Below are 26,229 nucleotides of genomic sequence, written 5' to 3'. Positions count from 1 at the left end.
TGTAGCCAGACTTCCTGTCCTTGCGGCCGCGGAGAAAAATGCAAGTACATAAGTCTCGCGGCCCGGAAGGGTTAACGCTGTGAGGTTCCATGCTTTTGAATGGAACCTTGTACGTTATTCCATCCCTTGATGGGCCATCCTGCAGGGAGAGAAACCCAATACTCTCCTTTTTAGAGCTGCGCAGCTGTATCTGGTCCCTGCCTGCAGCCGCCTCTGCCGAGTGGGTCCGTGGTCCCTGCACGCTGGAGGTAAGAGATACAGCCCTGCATTTTCCTCCCCCTGGATGATGTAGATGTCCTTATATGGGGCTCTACATCATGAGGGGGCGGCATGACCATAATTGGTCATCTACATCAAGAAGGGGCTGGACAGGTAAGGGGGACAGGGAGCGGATAAGGCCAAGGCCCCAGCGCTGATATGCGGTCTGTAGGGAGCCGGGGCTGGAGTGGGAGGGAGGGATATGGTTTAAGCGGAGGGGGGCGTGGTTTAAGCGTAGGGACCCGCTACCCCCCCCTCCCTCCATGGGCTCGAGCTCCCGGGCTGCTGGAGGGAGCTGCCTTACTCCCGGGCTGCCCTACTCACACACACACAGGCACACAGACAAGCACTCATGCACACACACACACAGGCAGTCACTCACGCACACACACACACACACACACACACACAAACACTCATGCGCACACACACACACACACACACAGGTAGGCACTCACGCTGCTTTCCCTCCACACTCTCCTCCCCGCTCCCCGAAGCCTCCCCTCCTCCCGAAGCCTCCCCTCCTCATTGGCTCACAGCCACACCACGTGACGCGTCGACGCTTGGGATTACAATTCTCTTGAATCCCCTAGCGGCTGATGCGTCACAGCGTGTAGTGAGCTGTGCCGTGAGGGGGGACTGGGACCGGCTCGGGAGGATTCCCCTGCTGGTGGGGAGCGCTCGTGCGGCCGCCCGCGCCGCCGGGCACAGCGGGTCCCAGGCCTAAGGCTGCACAGCTCTTGTAAAAGGCGAGTACCTGTGTAGTCTCTCTGCACAGGTCTCAAAACGATCAACGCTGCGGGGTCCCATTCAGGAGCACGCAACCTCGCAGCATTAATCCGTGTGGGCAGCTTGTCCTCAGTCTACATCTCTAGTCTGTTTCAGCAATATTCTATACAACACCCTGCGTAATGTAGTGTATCCTGGTGAATGCACTCAGTTCATTGTAAACACTTCTAAATCTGTCACTGTATTATCCAGAAATGGGTAATTATGTATGTTTCTATTCCTTTTCTCTTCCTAAAAGCGAAACAAAAATAATATATGCAAAGAGAGCATAACATAGCATGAGTTTTCAGATATAAATGTCCATTTTATTTAACAATAGCAATTATAAAAAAAAAATACTTCATTTAGATAAACTGGTTACTTTTTAGTGTTACTAGCACCTGGCGGAGCCCAAGATCCCGGCTCAAATGTATTTGCAGTGCTTGTTGGCTCTTCAGTGGGCGTGTTTCTTCCATAGACTGGTGCAGATGCATGCCCTTTAATCTGAGTCTGGCCTGACTGAGCAGCAAGTCCATCTTTGTATTCTTCAGCCTGCTTTACTTTATCCCTCTCAGAAACTTCAAAGCCTTTGATTCGCATTTCTGCTCTTAAGTTTTCATTTTTAAGAATTTCCTAGAAATAAAAAAAAAAGTAATTAAGTGCAGTTTCACATAAAGTAGAAAGTAAAACATTAAAAATAATTAAAAAAAAAAAAAAAAAAGCATGACTAATTGGCTTCCTTAGATTAAATTCTCCTTAAAGTAAACATTTCCGTATTTGTGTACAATGAGTCCGTTTCTATTTTCCGTTTCCACCTAAATTGTAATTATTGTTCTATCCCCTTTATACATGTTGCCATTATTTGCCAATCATAACATGTAATGAAAAAGACGGTGGAGGAATAATCTACCTGCATACATACAACAGTTTGCAAACCGTGTAATGATGTTTAATAAAGATTATAAAATCACTCCAAAATAATTTGGTTATAATGCATTGAAAGTAAAAAAATGTGTGCATATCAGTGTTTTTCAACAGGGAATCCTAGGACCCAGTGGGTTCCCCAGGAATCCCCAAAGGATCCCTGCAATTTTCAGGTCATTTGAAAATTGTACCAAATGAAGAAGAATTGACTGCATCTGATCTCAGATGCGCTATTAGAGAGGGTTGTGGTTCCTTACAATGTATCTGATCTCAGACGCGTTATTAGAGGGGGTTGGGGTTCCTTACAATGTATCTGATCTCAAATGCGCTATTCAACAAGGTTAGGATTCAGCAAAATATCACACTAATTATAAGTGTTCCTTAACCAACATTTTTTTTTTTAGGGTAAAAAGCCTACTTAAAAGTTCCCCTTCTCCAGCAATAAAATAGTGAAAGGGTTAAAAAGAAATACAAATATTTAAAAATAATAATTTGGGGCTATAGTTCACATTGTAGAGTAGTAATGAGCAACATGATATTCTGTATGTCCAGGACTGTATGGGCAGCCCTTGAGCACTCATGAAGGGCCGCACTTGAAATATATTAGTGCACAGGCAGAAGCGACGTCACAGTCGTGGGTAGAAGCTTCCCTCCGCCTCCTCCATTCAACTGCATAATGCCGTTCTGCTCTTACACATGGTTAGCACAGACGAGGAGCGTGAATGTATTTATCAGCACCCTGTCATTAAGCAGCTGAAGAAGTGGGGAGGAGTTACTATCCATGCCGACAACAGCTAAGCTCCCTCTGCTCTAGCGAGAGAGAGCGGCCAGCATTTGGGGCCCACCAATATTCTATCTAGATCGTAAATTGCAAAGTTGTAGTCCTGTTTTGTCCCGATACACAGGACTGCAACAATAGTATTTAGTTACATAGAGTAACCAGCTAGAACAGGGCTCTTCAACTGGCAGCCCGCAAACATTCGTCAAGTGGCCCTTGGAATATCTGCTTCTTCTAATTGTATTGTAGTTGCCCAAGCAATGCACACTAAAACTCAATTGGAAGCCAATGTACATATATATTGTACATGTAAATTGTTAAAGTATAATCATTTTTTTTTTTTTTTTACAAGTATTTAAATGTGTCCTAAATTATATTCTGATATGCTTGTGGCCATTCTACGCCTAATATTTTCTGATCCGGTCCCTTTGGAAACCCACTAGAATATATAGATCAATGCTACTTTTCACTAAAGGAATTTAACATTATAAAAAGATGTGTGACTTTTTAGTTTTAGCTCGCGTTTCAAACAGTATCAACATTTTAGTGATAGTTACATCTTATTTAGCAACACATTTTAGTTACAATAAAATAGGATGAGTAAGCCCTGTAGATTTTCACTCTAAAATTTGGTTCACAATTCAAAATCATGCCCGACGGTACGTGTAGCCTGGCCAGCACATTAAAGGATAAGGCTAAGGCCCCGGTATCTCCGCTGCAACGCGCGCCCGCGAGATTGGCTGCGCGTGCAGCCGATTACCTGGTCTGCAGCTCACTGCACGAAGAGAGACCGGGGGGGCGTGGCGGGGGAGTGACGGGGCGCGGCCATGACGTCACCCGGCAGGTTCGCCCTCATTGGCTAAACCGCCGGGGGGCGTGCCGTATCGCTCGACGCGAGTCCTGCTCTCAATTCTATTGAGAGCAGGAGCAGCTCTCGCCCCAGCGCTGCGGCCCCCCCTCGCAGCGAGCCCGGCGCCATTGAGGGGAGGGCTCTCGTCCGTGTAGCGTCCGCCACAGCGGACGCTGCAGTAGGCACCGGGGTCAAGGCCTAAGCCTGGCAGTTGTCCCGACCTCTCAAGATGGATGCCTATGTTACAGGATTAAAGACCATCTTATTACAGGCGAAATGACCAGTGTGTTTCTATTTATCCCCCTATAAAACAGTTTATTTCCCATGCATATGCAATGTAAGGTATTTGCATGCCTCCTTTGTGTGCTGGGCTGGTAATTCATTTAACCAGCCAGCACAGAAAGTAATCTGGGCCTGCTATCCACGTGGGCTGGGTGTGTTGCTAGGGACACTGGAGAAGTCCGTGGGCTGGGCGTGTTGCTAGGGACACTGGAGAAGTCCGTGGGCTGGGTGTGTTGCTAGGGACACTGGAGAAGTCCGTGGGCTGGGCGTGTTGCTAGGGACACTGGAGAAGTGGAGAGGGGTATTTACTCAGGTCTGGGGGAATAGGGACTTCAAAACCACAGCCATTGTTCATCACAGACACTGGGGCATCTATCTCTGCAGGAGGAGGTATTAGTCAATCTAAAAACTGAGGCCTGTGTCCTAGCCCCAACCAACTCAATTTCGATTGGTCAGTTTGAATTTCTCACTCTCCTTACGCCCAAGTTTACACATATACACAAACATTTTATCTATGACAAATATTGACTGCCTTTCATATTGCTATTTGCTTGGAATAGGATTCCATATAAATGTTATACTTTTTTTTTGTGTTTACCATTTGCACCGTTTGGTGGTTACTTTCGGTTTACATGTTGCATATAAAATCTTGTAATAGCCACTGTCTTTTTTCAAGACGTATCATTTTTCATGACTATAATTAAAATTACAGACGACATAATTATACATGTTGACTACAATTACTGCTAATACTGTGTGATCTATTAATGCTTTCTATTATTCATATTCAGAAAATATGATATCGTATTCGGAATGATGCTATCCAAAAAGTTTTTACTACCTTGCACCTGGCTTGCATTGCTGTATATAGGAGAACAATCTTGCTCAGGTATACGCAAATAGCAATAAATATGGGTGTTCAAACATGAAGGATGTGAACATATTGTGATTGTTTTAATACAACTCCATCAGAGTTTGGGTTACTGCCCGAAAAAATAATTACAAATACTAGAAACAATATTTATGCATTTACAAATCCAGCACATATGTGTGGTCCAAGAATGGCAAAATAGAAATAGCAGAACTGCTGTGTGTATTATTTGTTTATGACTAGTGTCTGCAAGTCGTGAATTACAGTGTCAGCAGTGTATAAGAAGCTTGCGTTCAAAACGAGTCACTAACGCAGCTTCTAATGTTAACAACTAAAATAAAAGGTGAGTACACCATGCTGCACGACAATGCTCTCTGGTAACATCTAGGATCATTTTGTTTAGCTTGGTTGAGAAAGATCGAATGGGGCCAGGGACAGCATAAGGAGGAAACATCAAGTTACACATCAGCAAGGAATGTCCTCAACTAAGGAAATTCCTGCTAGCTCAGCAAATCAGCACCGACTTCGCACATAGCAGCAAATGCTGCATTGCCAGAGGAAAAAACAGCACAATGTTAGAATACTCCAAACCAGAAGCCAGTAAGACACATTTAGGACTCGGTGAGAAATCTGTCTCAGGACACCAAAGGCTATCCAAGCCCTTTCTTTGTGTTCTTGCCAGCTAAAAGTAAACATTTGCCAAATCAATGTCAACCCCAATTTATTCAAATTCAATTTCAGAGCAAACATCCTTTGATCAATTATAATAATTAAAATGTGAACTGTGTTTGGGTTCTTTGAAACGCACTGCCTTTCTGTATTTTTACCGTTTCTCGAAGCAACACATTTATCTGGGAAGTCCTGGTTACTTGGGGACAAGGCCTTTGTTTTTCTCACTGGGTGGAGCTTTTTGCTGGGAGCATTTCAAGTAATGCCAGACGAATGATACAATCTCCCAATACCAGTGATTATAAAAGATTTGTAAACCAGATCAATACTAACCTTCTACTTATACGGTGTTTTACAAGTTACATCAACTCTTCTGTACCACTGAAACATACTTCTTCCACGGATATAGACAAAGGAAGCAGACAATCAGGGTTTGGTTTCTTTCAGTACCACTGTCACAGTACAGGCATACCCCGCATTAACATACGCAATGGGACCGGAGCATGTATGTAAAGCGAAAATGTACTTAAAGTGAAGCACTACCTTTTTCCCACTTATCGATGCATGTACTGTACTGCAATCGTCATATATGTGCATAACTGATGTAAATAACGCATTTGTAACAGGCTCTATAGCCTCCCTGCTTGCGCACAGCTTCGGTACTGGTATGGAGCTGGTATTGCTGTTCAGGACGTGCTGACAGGCGCATGCGTGAATTGCTGTTTGCCTATTGGGCGCTATGTACTTACTCGCGAGTGTACTTAAAGTGAGTGTCCTTAAACCGGGGTATGCCTGTACAATGGTTTTTGTTTTACAGCTAAACTAATTGATTAGTTTTACTTTAGAACTCACCTCCCCTTGTCAATAACCTTTGAAGCCACTTCCCGTGTTGGAGAAGAGTTTGCTACATGCACATGAATAAAATCTTCTCCAACATGGGGAAGCGGCTACACGGCATATTCAATAAGAGAGCCATGACGCAAGTACTGTGCCGCTAAAACCTGCAATGTAGGGGGCACTGCTGGCCGGCGCTGGAAGTTGGACCATAGGTTGGTGTCAAGTTCCTTGATGGCTGCTTCTTCTCTCTGTAATTGAGAGCGTGTGGGTGTGTGTTGTGATTGAGAACGTGTGGGTGGGGGTGGAGGGGGTTGAGTGTGTATGTGCTGAGGAATTGTGTGTGGGTGGGGGAGAGAAGAGGAGCCCTGGGTGGGGATTGTGGGTGTGGAGTGGAGAGGAATGTAGTGTGGAGGAAAAATTGAGTGTGTGTATGCGGGGGGTAATCGAGTGAGGAACGGCGTTGTGTGAGGAAGCAAGAAAGGGGGAAGAATAGTAAGACACAGGGAGAGAGGGGGACAGTAGGGGGAGGGCTAGTGAGGATGAAAGAAGGGCTGAGAGCAAGGTGTGTGAGAGGGGGGGGGTGGGGTGAGCCCGCTGACATGGTGACCACCAGTAGAAACTAAATGTATTTTATGTTTTTTGTTTAGGAAGCCCTTGCAACATTTTTGCAGGGGGTGGGGGGCCAAAAAAATGCAGTTACACCTCTGTAAAGTGAAGAAATGGATAACAGAAGGACAATTTGGCCTAACTTCCTTAATTTTACCTCCTCTTGATGTTTGGTTTTCATTCCTTATTTGTTTGCAGTCTAGCATACCTTGTCAATAATAAAGCTGCAGTTCAAGCTGCCGTTTTTTAAAAAATATATATTTTTTCCCCCATTCAATATGTGCATCATCAATATACAATCTGCACACCGACAAGTGATTTGCTAAGTTGCAGATCGATCCCTTCTCCTGTAAATCGATCGCTTGCTCTGGTTATTTAATTCAGTTCTTGCAATAATGTACATAATGTAGTCCAGCAATATTATGCGACTGGCCAGTTACTAGATACAATTGGTGCACTGCTAGAGGGAGGGGCTGATCGGGAGGGGCTGATCGGAAGGGGCTGTCACTTTGGAAATGCTTCCTACATTAGAAACATTAAAAATGTCTTTAAAACATTTTTTTCTTTTAAATGCTACAAATATTTTCTCAAAGTACAGAACTGATTTATTTAAAAAAAAACAAAAAAAAACATGTAGGATATTGCTTGAACTGCTGCTTTAAAAGTTAAAACTCTGGAGTCTTTTTTTTGCCCTCCCCCCTCTGCATGGAACATGACTCCATGTTGCAAATGTTGTTTACTTTTATGGTCAATGTTTCCAGCTTGTAAAATATTTAAAGGAGCAATTAACTCGGCATCTTTCATTTTTTTCTTCTTCACAATAATGTACAGAAACTATTGCACCAAGAAAATTACCCTCATTTCTAGGATGCTTGCGGAGCACAAGCTGTTGCAACTTCCAGCACCCATGGACTGTAAACTGCTCATAATGTGCTCCCCATCCGTGCTGACTGGCATCGGTAGTAAAACTTGCCAATTTTGAGTTGCCAGAGGAAAACATTGCCGGGGTTTTTTTTTTTTTTTTTTTACTCTCCCACCAATTAAGTGAGTCTTGCCTGTATCGAAAGAAATATATTATTTTGTCCAGAGATACAGTTTGCCTGTCCAAAACTGACAGGACATTGGTCTGTAAGGACCACATATGCTTTCTTTTACCAACGGAACAGGCTCAGTAGTGTCACACCTTAGCCCCAAAAATGTGATACAAGTCATTCAAAGTTATAGGAGAACTTTCATCCTCCTTGATTAGAGCAGTAAATCTGACAAGAGGAGAAATGCCTTTTTCGATGCCAATATTCCAACCTAGGAATTGGAAACTGAGTTGGTTACAGCTGGCCATTTTCTCCAATTGATAAGCCACCCAAATTTTGATAAAACATGGACTTTTACAAATTGTTTGGAGCAACTTGCCTATGTCATTCAATCGTCTAGGTACAGTGTAACTCTAATATCTTCTAGCCTCAGGGCTGTTGCCATTACAACCTTGACTTTGGGAAACTCGTGAGAAGCCGAAAAGGTAGTGATAACATTGAAAACGTCTTCTGGGAGATCCGCTTTCCATTGTACTTTTCCTGCGAGTAATTATTCAATCTTGTGAAAGGACCGTCATCCAGATATTTTCTTGATTACCTGCTCAAGCTCTAGCTTGAACAGAGATGGTCCATCAAAGGAAATAGCACACAGATGGGATTTGCCGAACATTCAGCCATAAGACTATCCTTGCCGAGACAGACAGTGGCAACCAAAATCCAATCAATCAAATCGAATGTCTAGTTGCATAAATAAAATTTAAATAAAAAATAAATAAAAATAAAAGCTATTGTAGCTTGATATTTTGAGTTTTCTGGTAAATCCGACCTCCTTCCACCAACTGATCTTGTTCCACTTGCGCTAGCCTTGCTCTTATCGCGTTAAGAACATGTATGCTCAGGCCACAGCTGAAAATGGTGCCAATTTGCCACAACCACGTGAAAACCCAATAACTTGAGATTCCATGCAGTAGTGCCAAATCACACCTTACTCAATTACCCCCACGTAGTGTTAAAGCATCAATACTACATTGCCCCTATTTCTTCTTATTTTTATACAGTATGTGAAGCATGTGGCAATGTATAATTCTACATTCTTACCTAAGCTGGAAATCCTTTAGTACTCCTTTTATAAATATGTAAGAATCCTGATTGTGTGCCTAACATAATGGCCACCTTTCAGTTTCAATCAACCCTTCAGTAAGTGTAACTCAGCAGCTACAATGTATTCTTATATTACTAAGGTAACATTGTCTATTACAGTTTACAGCTCAAACTGCTGGGAATATTGGCAACAAATGATCACAAACTGGAAGGTTTTACAAAAATCTTGCACTGTTGGGGAGGTGGGCTAAAACCTGCTATACAAATGAAAGGATGCTTTAAAACGCATTAAAAATGACATTAAGAATTGATTTATTTTTTAAATGCAGTAGCTATTATCAAATACTATGGAACAGATTTGTTTAAATATGAAAGTGGGTCTTAAAACTTTTTTTTATCATAATATTGATTTATTTTCGGTTGCAGAAAAGCATAGAGGTCTTTGATATGCATTTTTTTATTTCGACCTTATATAAAATTGTATTTATAAAAAGTACACAATTTGTTTAAAATATTACAGTGCACTGTACAGTATCATGTAGGGAGTAGGCAATATTTGGGTTATCTAACATCAGTAAAAACGACCCATTTTCAACTTAAGCATTGAGAATATCATGAGATTTCATGTATTTTAATCCATCTGGTGCTTCAGAGGTTAAAAAGGTACAACTTAAAAATACCATATATTGGGTTATGACAGGTCCAGGCTTATCATGGGTGGGTGCTGCGCTTCAAACATAACTTAATTGGGGGGGGGGGGGCTGTCATGGATAGCCCACTAAAAGTGACACGTGGGGTTTAGGGGGGGGGGGGGTCATAAACTCTAATCACATACTAGTCTGTCAGCATCAAATTTTGTGAATCATCGCTGGTACATTTTAGAGAAAGATGACTCACAGGGTAAGCTCCAGGGAAGGTCAGAATATCCTGTGATGTCATCTCCTTTGCATAATAAGAGTTACAAATCTGTAATTGTGTCACCGAGGAGCACATTCTGACATCCCACGCTGTATATTTAAGAGGTAATAAGGGACAGATATTCCTTTGTCGCTCAAATTTAGGATTAAGATGGTCATGTTCATAGTCTGGTCATGTCCACCATGAGCGCCTGAATGTATTGATGTGACTCACGTGTGTGCAAGTATTAATTAAGGAAAGTTATTAGGGCGTATAGATATTGAGGAGAAACCGAAACGTCATTTTTGTTGAGTTTCATTTTTAATCTGTTAGAAAAAAGAAAAAATTGTGACTATAGCGCTAAAGTGTCTAAAACTAATCAGTGATAAAACAAATAGTGACAATATTACACCCTTTACATAAAGGTTAGGCTGCCTGATAACTACTGCCTAGTACAGACAGAAACAGATTGTGACCAAAAATAAACTTGGCGCCAAATAAAAGTCCAATATGGCAAGTCCTGTAATCCTCAGTAAAACTGCACGGATGCTTTCAAGCCATGGAACGAGAAAAAAGACAAACAGAACAAATCATAGCGTAACACTGCTGGGTAATGACAGTCTATGCTATACACAGAACATTAAACAAACTCCTAGTGACAAAGCTAAAACTTATTTATTAAAATATATAATGAACTATGCCATTAACATTTCCTGCAAGGTGTTACTGAACAGCTGATCGTCCGGAGATGTAAAATCAAAACCCTACTCACGAGAAGCAGGGTAATAGCAAGCGGTGGTAGTACAGTGTCACTGTCCAGGGGATGATGTCAAAACAGAGTTTCCACTCTGCAGCGCCGGCTCACTCGCCCGGATCTCCCTTCTATCACACACGGGGATGTGTCGGTGGGGGAAGCAGTCTCTCTGGGGCGCCCACGCTGGAAGAGCGTGTAGCTAATCCCCCTCCTTCTGCTCCTCCTCTCCGCCCGACTGTAGACGCGCGCCAGCGCGCGTGTGCTTAAGGTGACACAAACTCCTCCACTTGCACGGATCTGACAGTGCTACTGCGACCAGCTAATCAAGCAAACCTCTATGCAGCCACAAGAGTGATAGATAACACCCACCCTACGCGTTTCGTAGAACGTATTCTACTTCCTCAGGGGCTACTGAGGAAGTAGAATACGTTCTACGAAAAGCACTTCCAGTGTGGGCGCCCCAGAGAGACTGCTTCCCCTACCGACACAGCTTCTCTGCTTTGTGTCTTGCAGAGGGGGCGTGGCTTCTCTCTGCAAACAGACAAGCCCTCCTTCTCTTGCTGTCTTTTTCTCGCCCCAGTTTTTTCAGCAGCATGGGGCATCAGAGCATGTCCCCCTCCCCCCCCCCAAGTGAAAGTGTGTAACTTATGATTATGATTGTGTCTGTGTTGGTTGTGATGGAGTTTGTGTTGTGTGTGTGTTGTGATTGTGTGGGTGTTATGATTGAGTATGTGTGTGTGTGGGTTGTGTTGTGTGTGTGTTGTGATTGTGTGGGTGTTGTGATTGAGTATGTGTGTGTTGTGTCTGTGTTGGTTGTGATTGAGTGTGTTGTGTCTGTGGTGGTTGTGTGTGTGTGTGTGTTGTGTGTTGTGATTGAGTGTGTGTTGTGATTGAATGCAGTGGTGCACAAACTGGGGGGGGCAAGAGGGCACAAAATTATTTAAGGAGGGCGCAGGCAGCGGGCCAGCAGACGCTGTGTGCGGGAGGGCGAAAAAGCTGTGCTCGGGCGGCCAAGAAGATGTGCGTGGGCGGGTAGCCAAAGCTGTGCGCGGGCGGCCGAACAGGATAGTGCAGGTGGCGGCCACGTGATGGTGTGTGCGCGCACGCCCGGGGGCTTCTGAGGTACGGAGAGGAGTGCGGTGAAGTCAAACGCCCCTCCTTCCGGTGTCTGTCCTGCAATAGCGCTGTGGTCCTGCTCTCCTCTGCTGGCAACCTGCTTCGCTGCGATCCTCTGTAAGTGAAAGGGTAGGCTGCCACTATATCAATCATACTATGAATGTACAGAAATAATAAAAAAAACCTGTGAAAACACAACATTGAAAACGGAAAAAAATAAATAAGAGTTTGGATGACACTGGGCATAGCAAGCCAAAGAGCAGGGAGGGGAAGGGAAATAAAAAGGTTGGGGGGAGAGAAGGGAGGTAGCAAAGAGATGGATAAATGCACCCTCCACCCCACTTCCCCCCCCCCAAAGTATTGCCTTTGTGCACGTACGCTCTCCCAAGCTTGGCGCTTGGGGAGACAAACAAAAGGATCGAGAGTGGATCAGGAAAGTTCTGGTCTTCATTTCCGGGCAGCCGTAACGGAAGTGACGCAACCAGACGCTCGAGCACAATGGACCGTGGAAAGCGGGAGCAGTGACATCGCGACTCACCCTGCATTCGGAAGTCATTGATTATTCTTTTAACGCTTTTAAGAACTTACCTCTTGTAAGCTTTAAATCTGGAGGGCTTTCATTGTGTTATAAATACTTTTGCTATTGCTGATACTGTCTGCACTATTTGTTGTTTGTTTCTCTCTCTCTCTGTCTCTCTCAGTGCAGCCGCCCACACCCCTTCTCTTTGGAGAATCACCGCTGATACAGAGCAACATGTTCCAGTTACCCTTTTTACATACCGAGTATCAAAGCCGAAGGAGCAATGTTATATTAGTGCTGCTGGAATAAATCACATCTGACATATAATACAATTATGCAAGAAGACAATTGTGCCAGCCAATATTGAGCTACACTGCTGTCTATATTTTTGGCATCAGCATCAAAGTATTCTAGCAAATGCAGGATGAACAAACAACTAGATTTTACACTGGATAATTTGAATTTGTAATTATTCTTCTTAACTTGGTACTGCATGGTGAGGGCTCTGGTGAGGCATTGATAGGATCATTTAGAGTGTCTGGTATTTTACAGGCTCGCAGTAGTCTCGGCTGAAAAATAATGAGCAAATTGGAGTTATAAAATGGGCTAAAAGAAACAATTCAAGGACAGACCTCCAGGAAGAAAGCTAGAGGCACGACTGCGGACACCAACACAGAGAAAAAATTGTAAAGTGAAGCCAAGCACGAACTCTTGTAAAAGAAGGGCTCAGTACTTTGGTTCATGTCCTAAAAGAGCCGAATATTTATATTACAGCAATTGCAGATTCTTGGTCTCTGCTTTGTATTTTTAGTAAGAGATACAATGCAACTATACTTCCCAAGACCCTTTGGACACCCCTATACTTTACTGAAAAATCTATATTTTTTACAACTTTATTCCTGACAAACATTTCCATGTCCTAATGGCAGGAAGATGTATTACTCACATTTTCATGGGTTGGCCAGTACGCCTGTTACACACCGTGACAATAAAATATCACCTTTAATAAATATTGATCTTTCAAATAATTGTTTGCCAATAGTATTTTTCTGTAACACTATTAGAGTCTTCAAGTCTTACAGACATGATGTGCATATAGATAAACGGGCATCTAAAACATATTCGAAATTGATGAAGGTCTACAGAAATAGGTCTAGTCTAAACAACTTACCCAGAAGGTGCAGTCTGATCGATGTTAATGTCAAATCATGGACTATGACGGCACTGTACATTATACAAATCAGTAGACTCGGTCCTACTAGATATACACAATCCTAGCTAGCACAAAACCCAATTCCACAGAATTATATTTTTATACTTGCATAAAAGACCAGCAAAATGATGTTTAAATTAAAAAAACATCAGGATTCACATGCATCACCTCCAATTTCTCCCCCTCTACTGCATTGTCTGCTTTCCGTATAAACTTTATAGCTATAGAACTCTCCCTATCTGCCACCAGGTTATGTGCATTATGATGTCACGTGCTAGATACAGTAGCCTACTAGGTACAACACCCACTAGCACACGCACACACACACAATAGCCAATTGGAGTGTTACTGGGAAAGTTACCTGAAATATACTGCAGTACACATCTAATATGACAAATTATTTGATTAATTTCTATATTTAGTTTTTTCTCATAAGTATGGGTCATTTAGTTGAATCTTTTGTCCAAAACATGCGAAGCCTTTACTCGTACGATTGCAATATCCTTTAGGACTAGAACCAGGAATTTCAGCCACCAGAGATTGCAACCTTGATTACTCATTTAACTGGTTCTGCTTAACCCGTTATTCATCTATACCTATACCTTCTGCGCAACAATAACAGTTATCTACTTCTGGCCGCAGTGTGAACCCCAGTGACCAAAACCTTTAGTCCCATTTCACTTTGCTGCTACACACCCTGTGAAGGATGAAAGCTTGGAATTTATCAACTTTCTATGGGGCCAATAAAAAAGTCTCATATTACCTACTTCTACTTTCTCCTTTGTTATTTTACTACATCCAAGCATTACCCCTAAAACACAGTAACTTTCTAATTCCCACAAAACCAAAATGACCATTTCTGATCATCCTTCAAAATACTGTTTACAGTGCCCAGGATTAAAGCGACTATGGGCATTGTTCATTCTCTTACTTTGCCCCCCACTTCTGGACTGACCAATTCATCTCCCTTAATGCAGGGACGCGCAAACTTTTTTTGCAGCGCCCCCCGTGCCTGCTCTCCTTCTTGGTGCGTCTCTCTACCCCTCCTCCTCCGACGTCACATGACCCGCGGCGTCATTTGCCGTCACGTTACCGTGGCAACCGTGACGTCACATGACCACCACAGCGTTGCCATGGTAAAGCGTCCTGGAGCTGGCTGAACCTCGGTAAGTAGGAGGTTGCAGAGGCCTCAAGCAGTCCCCCGGCATCTAATTTAAATGCCCGGGGGGAGGGGAAAGAGCGCGGCACCTCTGCAACCACCCGCGCCCCACCAAAAAAAAAAAATCTTGCGCCCCCCAGCCTTAATGTATCCAAAGGCCTACTTGCAAGTGAGAATATCATCTCAATATGTCGGTTTGCTAAATATTTCATAGCGATTGTGCTCACATAGTAACCAGAGCAATTAATTACAGAGACAAACTACAGTACTACAGTAGAATGGAATGGTGTATGGTAAATGCCACGAGTAGCTGCACATCAAATGGATTAATCGTTTTTGAAGGTTTATCACTGCTATGGTCGGTGTGAAGTGCAAAGATTCACTAAAGAACTTCTTCGAAAGGTGGCAAATAATTACTGAAATGTCCTCTGTGATTTATTATACTATACGTAATTGCCGAAAGAATGGTGCAGTGATTAGAAAATGACAGTAATCAACGCCGATTTATAAAGCACTTTTTCGAAGATCCACTGCTATGGCCATTGGGAGTTACCAAAAATATCTTGCATTAATATTCATCCGAAACTGAAAACAACTGGAGGATTTCACAATGAGGTATGTGTGAGGATAGAAAGGAAGCCAATTACCCCTATTCAATGTGGTGAGAAGCTGTTAAGATGTAATTAACAAAGTGTTAACTTCCATTCATGTCAACTGCCTCTCACAATATTAGACACGGAAGGAAAAAAAATAGATAAATGCATGTTTAAAAAAAAAAAAAAAAATATATATATATATATATATATATCCATGGATAAATATTTTTCTTTTAAATAAAAAAATAAGTTTACTGCACATACTGAACACATTATCACATCGTGCATACTATTTACAACATATTTCATTTAGTTTTGCCAGAGACACAGAGAGGAGGGAAGTTAATACAATTAGCTACATAGTTGGAAAGGGATAAGAAAAATGTTGTTTTTCGGTCTGCAAATACTCCGAAGGTTGGAAGGGAGAGGCATGAGATAAGGAGTATGTGGGCCATGCCTCTGGCTGTTTGATATTGGAACAGATGCACATACCGTATATAATAAAAAAAAAATTAAGTTTACACGATACAACAAAGTAAAAGCAGTCAAGCGTGCAATACTTTATTTGTTTAAAAATGTGAAATGTTCAAAAGGTATTCAAATTGTGGTCCAAAAGCAAAATAAAAGGTCTTAAAGCAGCAAGCCCAAGCCCTGCCTATCGTCCACATAAAGTGTGGGATTCACACCTCCATTTTGTTTGCCCTGGAGGGGGTGATACCAGCATCACCTTTCCAGGTTTCTGGGGGACCAGAAGCTCAGCAAGTTTCAGCTCTACAAGGAACCCCTACTTCCCACTCATGCCAAAATAATAATTAGCACAAGGAACAGATGGGATAGATTAAAATCTTAAGAGTCTCAGTAGCTGATTCTAAAGTCTTTCATTTTTACGATATGTCCACTGTGGAAAGGACTTCTTCAGTCTGCCAACTGTACAGTTCTTTACAGACTGCACAAGAAAACCAATGACCATTATAGTCTTACAAGCATTGTGAGATTTTTTGTGTGCTTAGAATAGGGCAGAGTCGGCCAACTCCAGTCCTCAAGAGCTACCAACAGGTCAGGTATTGGGGATATCCCTGCTTCAGCACAGGTGGCTCAATCAGTGGCTTCAGCACAGGTGGCTCAATCAGTGGCTCAGAGACTCAAAGACTGAGCCACCTATGCTGAAGCAGGGATATCCCGAATGCCTAACCTGTTGGTAGCTAGAGGACTGGAGTTGGCCATCCCTGGAATAGACAATAACATTGTCGTATCCATCTCAGAGAAATGTGTAATCACAGCTATATCAATATGAGAAATCATATGAATATAATATTTATCCCTAATTACACCAAAGGAACTCGAGCTGCAAACTAGATTGAATACACCAGACAAGGGGCGATTGGATACAATTTAAACGAGCAACATTCAATAGTATTGCCCAATAATAAATAAATGATATACAGATACAGTACAGTTACTGTAGTTGCAATGTATATTCTTTCAATTAAATTCTGCTAATAATGGATCAAAACTTAAATGGGCATGTGTGGGAATAGGACATTGATTGTGTATTTATACAATTGCCATCTCCCACATCATTTTACTTGGATATTAACTTAAAGTAGGAAAAATTAGCTAAAAGTAGGAACCCTTTTAATTTTAAGAACCAAAATGTCAATATTACAATTGTATATGATGCTGCACACCTATCCAATTGTCCATGGCAATAACCATCAGAAGAGCCTCTCTCACATATCACATTTTAAAATAGATGCTTAAGGAAGGTTGCAGGAAATTCCTGTAGGACAATACAAAGAGTCTGGGTCCTCTTCTCTATGTTTCCTTAGTCCCCGTTATCCAAGTCAAAGAGTCTTTAGCTGATTGGAAGTACAGAATGCAGCCATATAGCCAGTGATTTCTATAAATGTCATGTTAAAGCAGCAATACAGGTTTACTGTTTTTTTATTAATTACAGGTTTGAAGCAGGGGGTCTCCGGAGCTTAACTGTATTCATTTGAGCTCCGGGGACCCCCTGCTTCCAGAGATACTTACCTCGGTAGTGGTGCCGGTATCCCTGCAGGCAGAGAAACAGTGTGTCTAATCTAATGGCAGTTTAAATATCCCGCGTCACGCGGGCCAATAGGAAGCAGTGACATCATCTGGTGCGGCTTCCTATTGGCCCATATGACCTGGACCTTTAAACTTCACAGAGATACTGGCAACCCCCTACGTAGATAAGTATCTCTGGAAGCAGGGTGTCCCGGAGATGAAATTAACAGGGTGCAGCTCCGGAGACCCTGTAATTAAAAAGGAAAAAACATAAAAATGAAATACATATATATGCATCGCCGTTCACACAGCTTTTAAACACAGCATGGGACTAGCAAAGCAAGTCAAACCACTCACAGACATGTTTCAACCTTAATGGGTCTCATCAGTGTGAGGTTGGTTTATACTTGACAATGTCTTTTCTCAGTAAGCTCTGCGCTGTACATGGAACACACACACACAATACAGCTTTGTTAATCATAACCAACTTCTGTAATACATGAATATTCTCGTGCATTCAAGCGAGTTACTGTTACTGCTTACGGGACCACCATTTTACATTCTAACTTGCCTTTTTCGCTAAAATAAATAAATGCATTAAAAGCATTAGCATTTTTAGGCTAGTGACTAAACTGGAACATTTCAAACTTCCAATTATTCCGCACTTTCTCCTTTTTAGGTGGGTATAATAGTTACTTTAAAACTTTTTGTTCATTATCATAAGTACATCTTTCTTCACATCCATAAAAAAAAAAAAAAAAGCGTCTGTCACAACAGTAGTTATGGGAATAATGGAAGACAGCACTGTCACAAAAAAGTTTTTCATGTAACATTTTACCTCCTACCAAATTTTGCAGCTTTTTACATTATTGTATACTATGGGGAACATTGTGCAACAGAAAAGACAATCAAAACAATACCTTCAATAAGAGTTCAACACAGAAACCAACCTGTTTCTAAGACTTATCAAAGAAGCTCAAAGCTTTGTTTTTTTATATTAAATAAAATTATGTAGATGACATCTGCATACTGAAACAACTATTTACAGACACTAATAGTGCTGCAATCAAACCAAATCTGTTGCTTGCTGTGGATACATATTTGTTGCAATTCCTTTTTATGAAATGACGGATATTTGTCTCTTAGTGGCCGAAGTATTAAGGAAGCCATGTATCCAAATCTTGTGTAAAAAAACGGCAACTGGTAAACAGGCACAATAGACATGATAAAAGCAGGATGCAGAGCTACTTCTGGTCCCACCCTTCAATTTGAACATGGTCTTGCTGATCCCCAGGGTCTTTGCCATATGTAAATTACTGTAGTCCTGAGACTGGTCACTGGACCAAACTTCCCAAGACATTCTTACTTCCGAGGAAAGCCCTAGCAGTGTAATCTCAAAGTGCAGCCCCCTTTACACAATATAGTTCCTGTAGCCCTCAATACCAACAAAGATAGTCATGCCAAAGGTTTTCATGCTGTAACTACCAAGCATTGATATTGGTCATTGCACTTTTGCTGGTTAGGCTTTTGGACCTTTACACCCAAACTTTAAATATCTTTGAAATGATGATACAAATAGTTATAAAATATCAGAATGGACTTAAACCAACAAAATTTAAAAAGTTATTCTCACATACCATTTAGAACAAAAGCACTGATATCATTGGAATAATGTTGGTACCATTGCAGCACTTTATTCAGTTAATTATAATCCCCTACATATTCATTTAGACGTTTGAGATAGTGAGCCTCATGTTTGTTATTTTCCTATGTAGCTAGGTCTTCCCTGGGTCCCCTTTCACTGTTCCATTACGGCTGCTGCAGCGCTGCAGGACACACACTCTTACATCACTAACATTCAGGGACTATTTAACACCAAGTCATAAATCGCATACTACACAGAGGGGGGGGGGGGGGGGGGGTTGGTTGTTAGGTTTCAGTCACAGATAACATTCTTATATGCACTGTTTTTATGTGAAACCTTGCTTCATACAATGTACCATCGCTGCAAGAGGAGATCAGAGATCTCAAAAGCTCGCACAAATAAAAGCATTTCGTTAGCCACAGAACAGTATTGTCTATTCATTTTTGATTATTAAAGCTCGGCTAACACGGTACTGATACATATACACATACATATATAAATTTATGTACATCACCTTGAGAAAGGTCCCGTTTGGAGGACCGAAACGTTGGTTTTTTATGTCTCACTAAATACAAAATCTTTTGACTACCTCGTGGAGTGCTGCCTTTGATATTCGGTCACACGGTATCGTATTACTTATTTGGTTCATATAGGATTTGCACCCACTCTCATTTACTTGACGGAGTGCCTTGCTCTTATCTATTTATTTATATATATAGATTTATATATATATATATATATATATATATAAAAGAAGAAAAAAAGCGCCAAATCCTAGTGCATTACTGTGCAAAAATCGATATATTTAATTCCCAAAAATCTCAATAAAAATGAACTCACAAACATAAAACAATTAAAAGCATTGTATGAGATATACTCATGCTCCTAGGACCAGGAAACGTTGCTCTGCTGCTGCTCTGCTGCTGTAATCACTTCGTGACTCCACTGAATCAGAATGCTGCCTCCGTTGTTCACCGCCTGCAGGAACTGACGTATCAGGCACTCCGCGATGGTCTCTCACCGGGTACACACCACCAGATGCTCCTTGGTTCCCACCGGGGACGGTAGATGCCGTGGACCAGCGGATGACGTCACGGGAATTGTACTGGACACCGGATCGGTAGAGATTCGTAGCAGTTCAGTGGCAAGCGTTTGTGAAAGTCCACTGCACACCTTCCCTACGCGTTTCGTCAGATTAACTGACTTCTTCAGGGGATACGTCAGTTCCTGCAGGCGGTGAACAACGGAGGCAGCATTCTGATCCAGTGGAGTCACGAAGTGATTACAGCAGCAGAGCAGCAGCAGAGCAGCGTTTCCTGGTCCTAGGAGCATGAGTATATCTCATACAATGCTTTTAATTGTTTTATGTTTGTGAGTTCATTTTTATTGAGATTTTTGGGAATTAAATATATCGATTTTTGCACAGTAATGCACTAGGATTTGGCGCTTTTTTTCTTCTTTTATTTTTCTATGCAGGTGGAGAGGGAGGTCGTTGTGCCCTTTTAAAGAAGCTGCCTGTCTGTCCTATTAGTGCTACTGTCACTCCCCAATCATTGGACTTAATTTGTATGGACTCCATAGGACTATCTGCATTGAGCAGATTAAGGAAAGTTCACAGCACCACACAAATATATTTTTTTGTTTAAATTGTATTTATTAGCTGTTTTTTATTAGACATTGACTATTATGCAATATTGGTATATTAATTTCATTTTTTAAGGATATATTGGAATAATTTTTTATATTTATAATTTATATTTATTTAGCATTTAGATACCATTATATTTCTGGTTATTCATACACTAGCGCAGACCACTATTGTACATATATATATATATATATATCTATCTGGGAAATATATTTTAAATAACAGGGAAAAACAAGGTCCCAAAGGATAAAGACAAGGTATGACAAACACAAGATAATAAATAGCAAAGTACACAAATGGAGAGAGTATATACATATATACCAATTGAGTGTTCGATGAACAAACTGATGAGGAGGATTAGGAGTAGAGTTGGTAAAAGTCCCTAATGCCTGTAGCACGTGAAAATGGGGACTAATTGAGGCTGGTATAATGAAGTATGTTGCAGCCGATAATGATAAATGATCTTGATTGAAGAATAAACAATTCTGTTATGTTGCAAAATGTAAAACATACTGGACACCTAACAAGCTCCTATTGAACCCCCAAAATGACCACAACATATATATAAGCATATGAGTGTCACAGAGGAGTGCTACTCAGCATGGCAATATATATTTTAAAACCAGAGACAGAACATAAAACACAGACAAAGCTCAGTTTTTAGCACATCCAGTGAGACTCATACACGGTACAGTGCCTAAATATATATGTATAAATATCTAATAAGTAAAATGGACCATTTTACTTATTAGATATTTATACATATATATTTAGGCACTGTACCGTGTATGAGTCTCACTGGATGTGCTAAAAACTGAGCATTGTCTGTGTTTTATGTTCTGTCTCTGGTTTTAAAATGTTGCAAAATGTAGCCAGATCATACCCATCAGTAACAAGATGAAATGACTGAAAGCTAGGACCAAGCAATAGCAGTGAATGGAGACATAGGAACGATATCATCAGTAGTGTGTAAAATAGACAATCCCAAAAGGTGCACGCGTCACTCTGTCAGCTGCGCCCCACTGATATGCTGCTCGGTGGCAATATTATGCTGATCTGGATACACACAGATCGATCTCCCTCTTTCATCCAACCATTGCAAGCCAGCCTGACTGGTAAAACTGGAAGCCTGTGCGATGTAACACTCCAGCCTGTAGATCTATTCTCACGCAGGACTTCCAATATCAGCAACAAAACGAGTGAAGCTGCACGCTTCAATAGTCTCCGTGTGGCATACACCTCAGGAACGCCTCACTCCTCCTAGTAACGGCCAACACGAGCCATGCATGCGCAGTGAAGATACATTAGGTAGATATGCATTGCGCATGTGCAAGAACTCCCCGAGAACGATGTCCGACAACATGGTTCAAAATGGTCGGATCAGCACATTAGAGATCGCTGGAGCGCAGGTTTGGCGGGCTTTTGCCTGATTTAATTGTTTTTGGTTTCAGGCACGAGCTTCACTTTATTTTAGGGGTATATGTCACAATCATTCCCTCACTGCACCACCTTGAGAAAGGTCCCGTTTGGGGACTGAAACATCGGTTACTTGTGCCTAGGTTTGTTTACATTACAAACCTATTTACCCGACCGAGTGCTGTCCTTTGATTTTGTGTGAACGGTATTGTATGATAGATATATATCTATATATCTCTCTATATCTATATCTCTCTATCTGTCCCTCTCCTGGGTCCCATTTGTCCCCTTACCTTTCCATAGGCAGCGGAGGCTTGGGAGAGTGCAGGGGGATGCACAGTAGCAAGCGGCGACCATTAGGACTATAGCACAGCAGGGGAACTACACTCCCCAGAATGCTGTAGGGGATGATCACGCGGCGCAGCTCAGCCAATAGAGCTGAGAGATGCATGGCAGTTAGAATTCTGGCAGTTGGAGTGTCTGGCAGTTGGATCCAGGACAGAGAAAGGGAAGGTAGAGTCTGGGTGTCCGTGGCATCCAGACTAGGACAAATTAACCCTTTAGGTCCAAGATAGGCCCCCTCACCTAATCAGATTGTGGCTGCTACAGGGAAACCCTTAACTAGGGACATTTCCCCTTTAGCTGTATACAGTTAGTATATAGTGCCATTTTAAGATGACGCACAGCGATTTGCTGACTGTGGTCTGGGGCAAGACCACCACCGCACTATCATAGACTATCAAAGGTGATACCCTCCTACCGGAGTTCACCCCACGCAGAGGCGGAGACTTCACTGACATCGACATCACTGGATCAGCGGATCCCTTTTGCTCTTCGGCCATACCCGGGTGCTGGAGCACCTGGGCAGGTACCTCACAACGTGCACCAACTATAACACTTTCAGTTACTGTGGGCAGCGCTGTCTCACACATTGGGTGGGTTGGCTCTTGTGGACACCAGGGAGGTTGGGTGTCCAGGGGCACCTCAGTACTTTGGGGAAATCCCATCAGGGGTGGACACTACGGTTGGAGGGCATGGTGGGGCTACGGCCGTGTGAGGCCTATATTGTATGTGGGTTAATGATATATCTAGTTATACATGTGTTCAGTAAACTGTTATTATATACAAGTGTGTGATCTTATTGCATTGGGTCCTGTGGAGGGGTTATCCAGTGCGGTCAGGATCCCTCACAGGTGGAGGCACTGTCACCAGATGGATCAGGTACACCCCGGGCTCCCAGCAGCGGAGGTCCAGACAGAGCCACAGGTAAAGCACCACACAGTGTGTGTGTGTGTGTGTGTGTGTGTGTGTGTGTGTGTGTGTGTGTGTGTGTGTGTGTGTGTGTGTGAGCACTCCGTCAGGTCGATCAATAGGGTGGGTGCAGATCCTGTATAATAAAATAGGCAATACGATACCGTGTGGACGAATATCAAAGGCAGCACTCCAAAGTTTGGTCAAAAAAATATATTGTAATTTAACCAGACATCATTCCAATGTTTCGATCCACGTGCGGGACCTTTATCAAGGTGATGTGCTTACAAAGTGAACATGAACACATAAATACCTACAAAGACCTATAACAAACAGGTGCAACATATATCAATGATTAAACAGTACTTCACATACAATATGATTGCCTCTCACATACCTGCCAAGCCTCCAGCGTTGCCTGAAATGCAAGGACCCGCCCGTGTGGTGAAACGCACCCACTGCGCATGCGCGGGTCAGAGGTGAACAGCAAGAACCTCCGTCGCGTGTATCTCAATCTGAGAGGGCGCCTGAGGCTAATGGAACGCATGACAGGCCAATGGTGTGCGAACTGCGCATGTGCGAGCCTCTTGAGAGGGAAGGAAATAAATAATTAAGGCTGCGGTCCCAGTGATCACTGTGACACGCGTGCCCGTCCAGGGAGTGGGGGGAGTCGGGGGGGGGGCGGCGCGTGCACAGTGCTACCCGCGATCTTTAGGGAGATTACGATGGGAAGGGGGCGTGTTCGGGGTTTTGTGGGGCATGGCCATGACCTCACGCGGCTGGTTCCCACTCATTGGGTGAACCGACGGCGGTGGCGTGGCCACGCCTCCGTCGCCAGTTCTGAACTAAATTCCATTGAGTTAAAAAAAAACTGCGAGTACAGCGCGGCTGCACCTTCAGCGGGAAGGTGAGTACTGGGCCCAGCCCCATTGAGGGGTGGTGCTACACGCACAGCGCACGCCGAGGTGTGCGCTGTAGCAGTGACTGGGACCGCAGCCTAATGCATCTGCAGGAGAAGCACGCGATCGCGATGTAGGTGCAACTGCGCATGCTCAAACTGTTGAATAGCGCTAATGGGCAGTCAGATTAAGTGCAGAAAACGAGCTGGATGGGAATATACATCCCTGGTCGACCAAATTATGCCCTATTACTATGCCTGACAATGTCTGAAAGTGCCCAATGTTGTGTTATGTTGCAAAAAGGATGTAACACCAACCCCAGGGGGGCTAATACAAATGAGAGGCATTTTGAATAAATGTATTAAGTCAGATGGTTGCACATAACTGAAACAGAAGCAGAAGAGTACAAACAGTGAAAAAATTAATAATAAATATGTACATAAATGATGAGGTGGGCTGGCATGATCAAATCCATATGTATACAGTGTATCTGGCAAGATAGCTGGTATCAGGAGCTAGTAAACAAAAAGTCTGTGAAGATAATCAGTTCATAATGTGGCTGATAAGTGGCAGATTGCCACTAAAGCCACTTAGTCCACGAAAGGCATCTTATGTAGCAAAACAACTGTATCCTGGGAAAAAGGAGGCAAGACATAACGCGTAACAGTGAAGTGAATTAACCCAGAGCATTAAGAGTCACATAATCTGGAACCGGCATCCGATTCACTGTTGGTAAAACATACCTAGAGTACAGTGGGAATAAAAGGCAATTGAATCACATAGAAAGCGAGATAAATGTGCAACAATAATATCGGCAAATATTGAATAATTGACCAAAATTGCATTCCTGTACAGGAAACGTAAAGAGTCCTAATATGGACAGGAACGCCGTTCATGCGCACAAACCAAACCAGTACAGTAAACACAGTCAAATAGACTCCAATCCTTTGGACGATAAGTCACCTAATGTGGACGAATCAATGACTGGACAACCAGGTTATAGGAAACAGCTCAGTGTGAAGTCCTCGTTTAGCCCACGTGGACTGAGTGTGTCCAAACTGTAGATGGTTCTTGCTTCCAGTTGAAGTAAAGCTCTACTGTGGTCCCTCCTCTTGGAGATGCATGGATCTGTGCAATTGGCATGCAGCGCAGGGTTGCGAGGCTATGCTTCATTGCTTTGAAGTGATGAGCCACTGGTTCTTGGGTTAAATCTTCTTTGTTCTTTGTTCTCTTTCTAATGGCAGATCGGTGAAGACTCAGTCGTTCCTTTAACATGCGTATAGTCTTGCCTATATAGTAGAGCCCACATGGGCATCTGATGAAGTCGATGACAAATTTTGAGTCACAATTCAAAAAGTCTTTGATTTTGATACGATGTCCCTGATGAGGGTGTGGGTATGTTTTGCCAAGTACCATGTACTGGCAATTAACACAACCCCTGCATTTGTACACTCCCATCGGTCTGTTGAGCCAGGACTGTTTTTTGGCATATTTCGAAACAGGATCTGCTTTTGTGAGGATTGCGACCTCTACGATAACAAAACCTTGGCGGTTCCTTGAAAAATTGTCCAATTTGTTCATCCTTTGCCAGAATGTGGGTATGGTGCAGAATACTCTGTTTGATTTAGCTAGATGCCGTGGTGTAAGTGCTCGTAATATTGAAGCGGTTATCGTATGCCTTGATGGTTTGTGGTTGTAGCATTGTCGATCTTTGTATGTTTTTAGCACCCTGTAGAGCCACTGTCACCTCCTGATAGTCATATCCACGTTCCAGAAAATAGTCTAATTTCCTCCAAAGCTATCTCCAACCTAGAGGGATCACTTGTAAATCTTATAACTCTTAAGAACTGTGAAAAAGGCAAGCCCTTCTTCATAGGTACTGGATGGTGACTCGATGCAAATAGCAAGGTGTTTTTATCTGTGATTTTCTTATAAATCCTCGTTGCCAAATGCCCATTATCTTTGTAGACTACTGTGTCAAGGAATGCTACTTCAACTCTACTAAAGCTAAGTGTAAAGCGTATTGTAGAGGGTAGACTGTTTAACATGTCAACAAATGTCAATAATTCTAACTCTGACCCTGACCAGAGAAGAAACAGGTCATCAATG

The 26,229-nt window shown here is 42.5% G+C and overlaps 1 protein-coding gene across 3 annotated transcripts in view; it reads right to left on the bottom strand.

Moving 5' to 3' along the window:
- Positions 1-799: 799 nt before the first annotated feature.
- The window catches only part of NDUFAF2 (NADH:ubiquinone oxidoreductase complex assembly factor 2), a 118,718-nt gene continuing 93,288 nt past the window's right edge, over positions 800-26,229 (bottom strand). The window contains exon 3 of one of the 3 annotated variants that reach the window (XM_075589746.1): positions 800-1,659. In XM_075589746.1, the coding sequence (XP_075445861.1) occupies positions 1,405-1,659 (255 nt within the window). In that variant the 3' untranslated portion in view covers positions 800-1,404. The remainder of the gene's footprint in view (positions 1,660-26,229) is intronic. The other 2 variants (XM_075589738.1, XM_075589729.1) reach the window with 2 other exon arrangements.

Source organism: Ascaphus truei, chromosome 1 (assembly GCF_040206685.1).
Source record: "Ascaphus truei isolate aAscTru1 chromosome 1, aAscTru1.hap1, whole genome shotgun sequence".
Taxonomy (NCBI): Eukaryota; Metazoa; Chordata; class Amphibia; order Anura; family Ascaphidae; genus Ascaphus; species Ascaphus truei.
The sequence above is the reverse complement of the archived record's forward strand: the minus strand, read 5'-3'. Positions and strand labels throughout refer to the sequence as shown.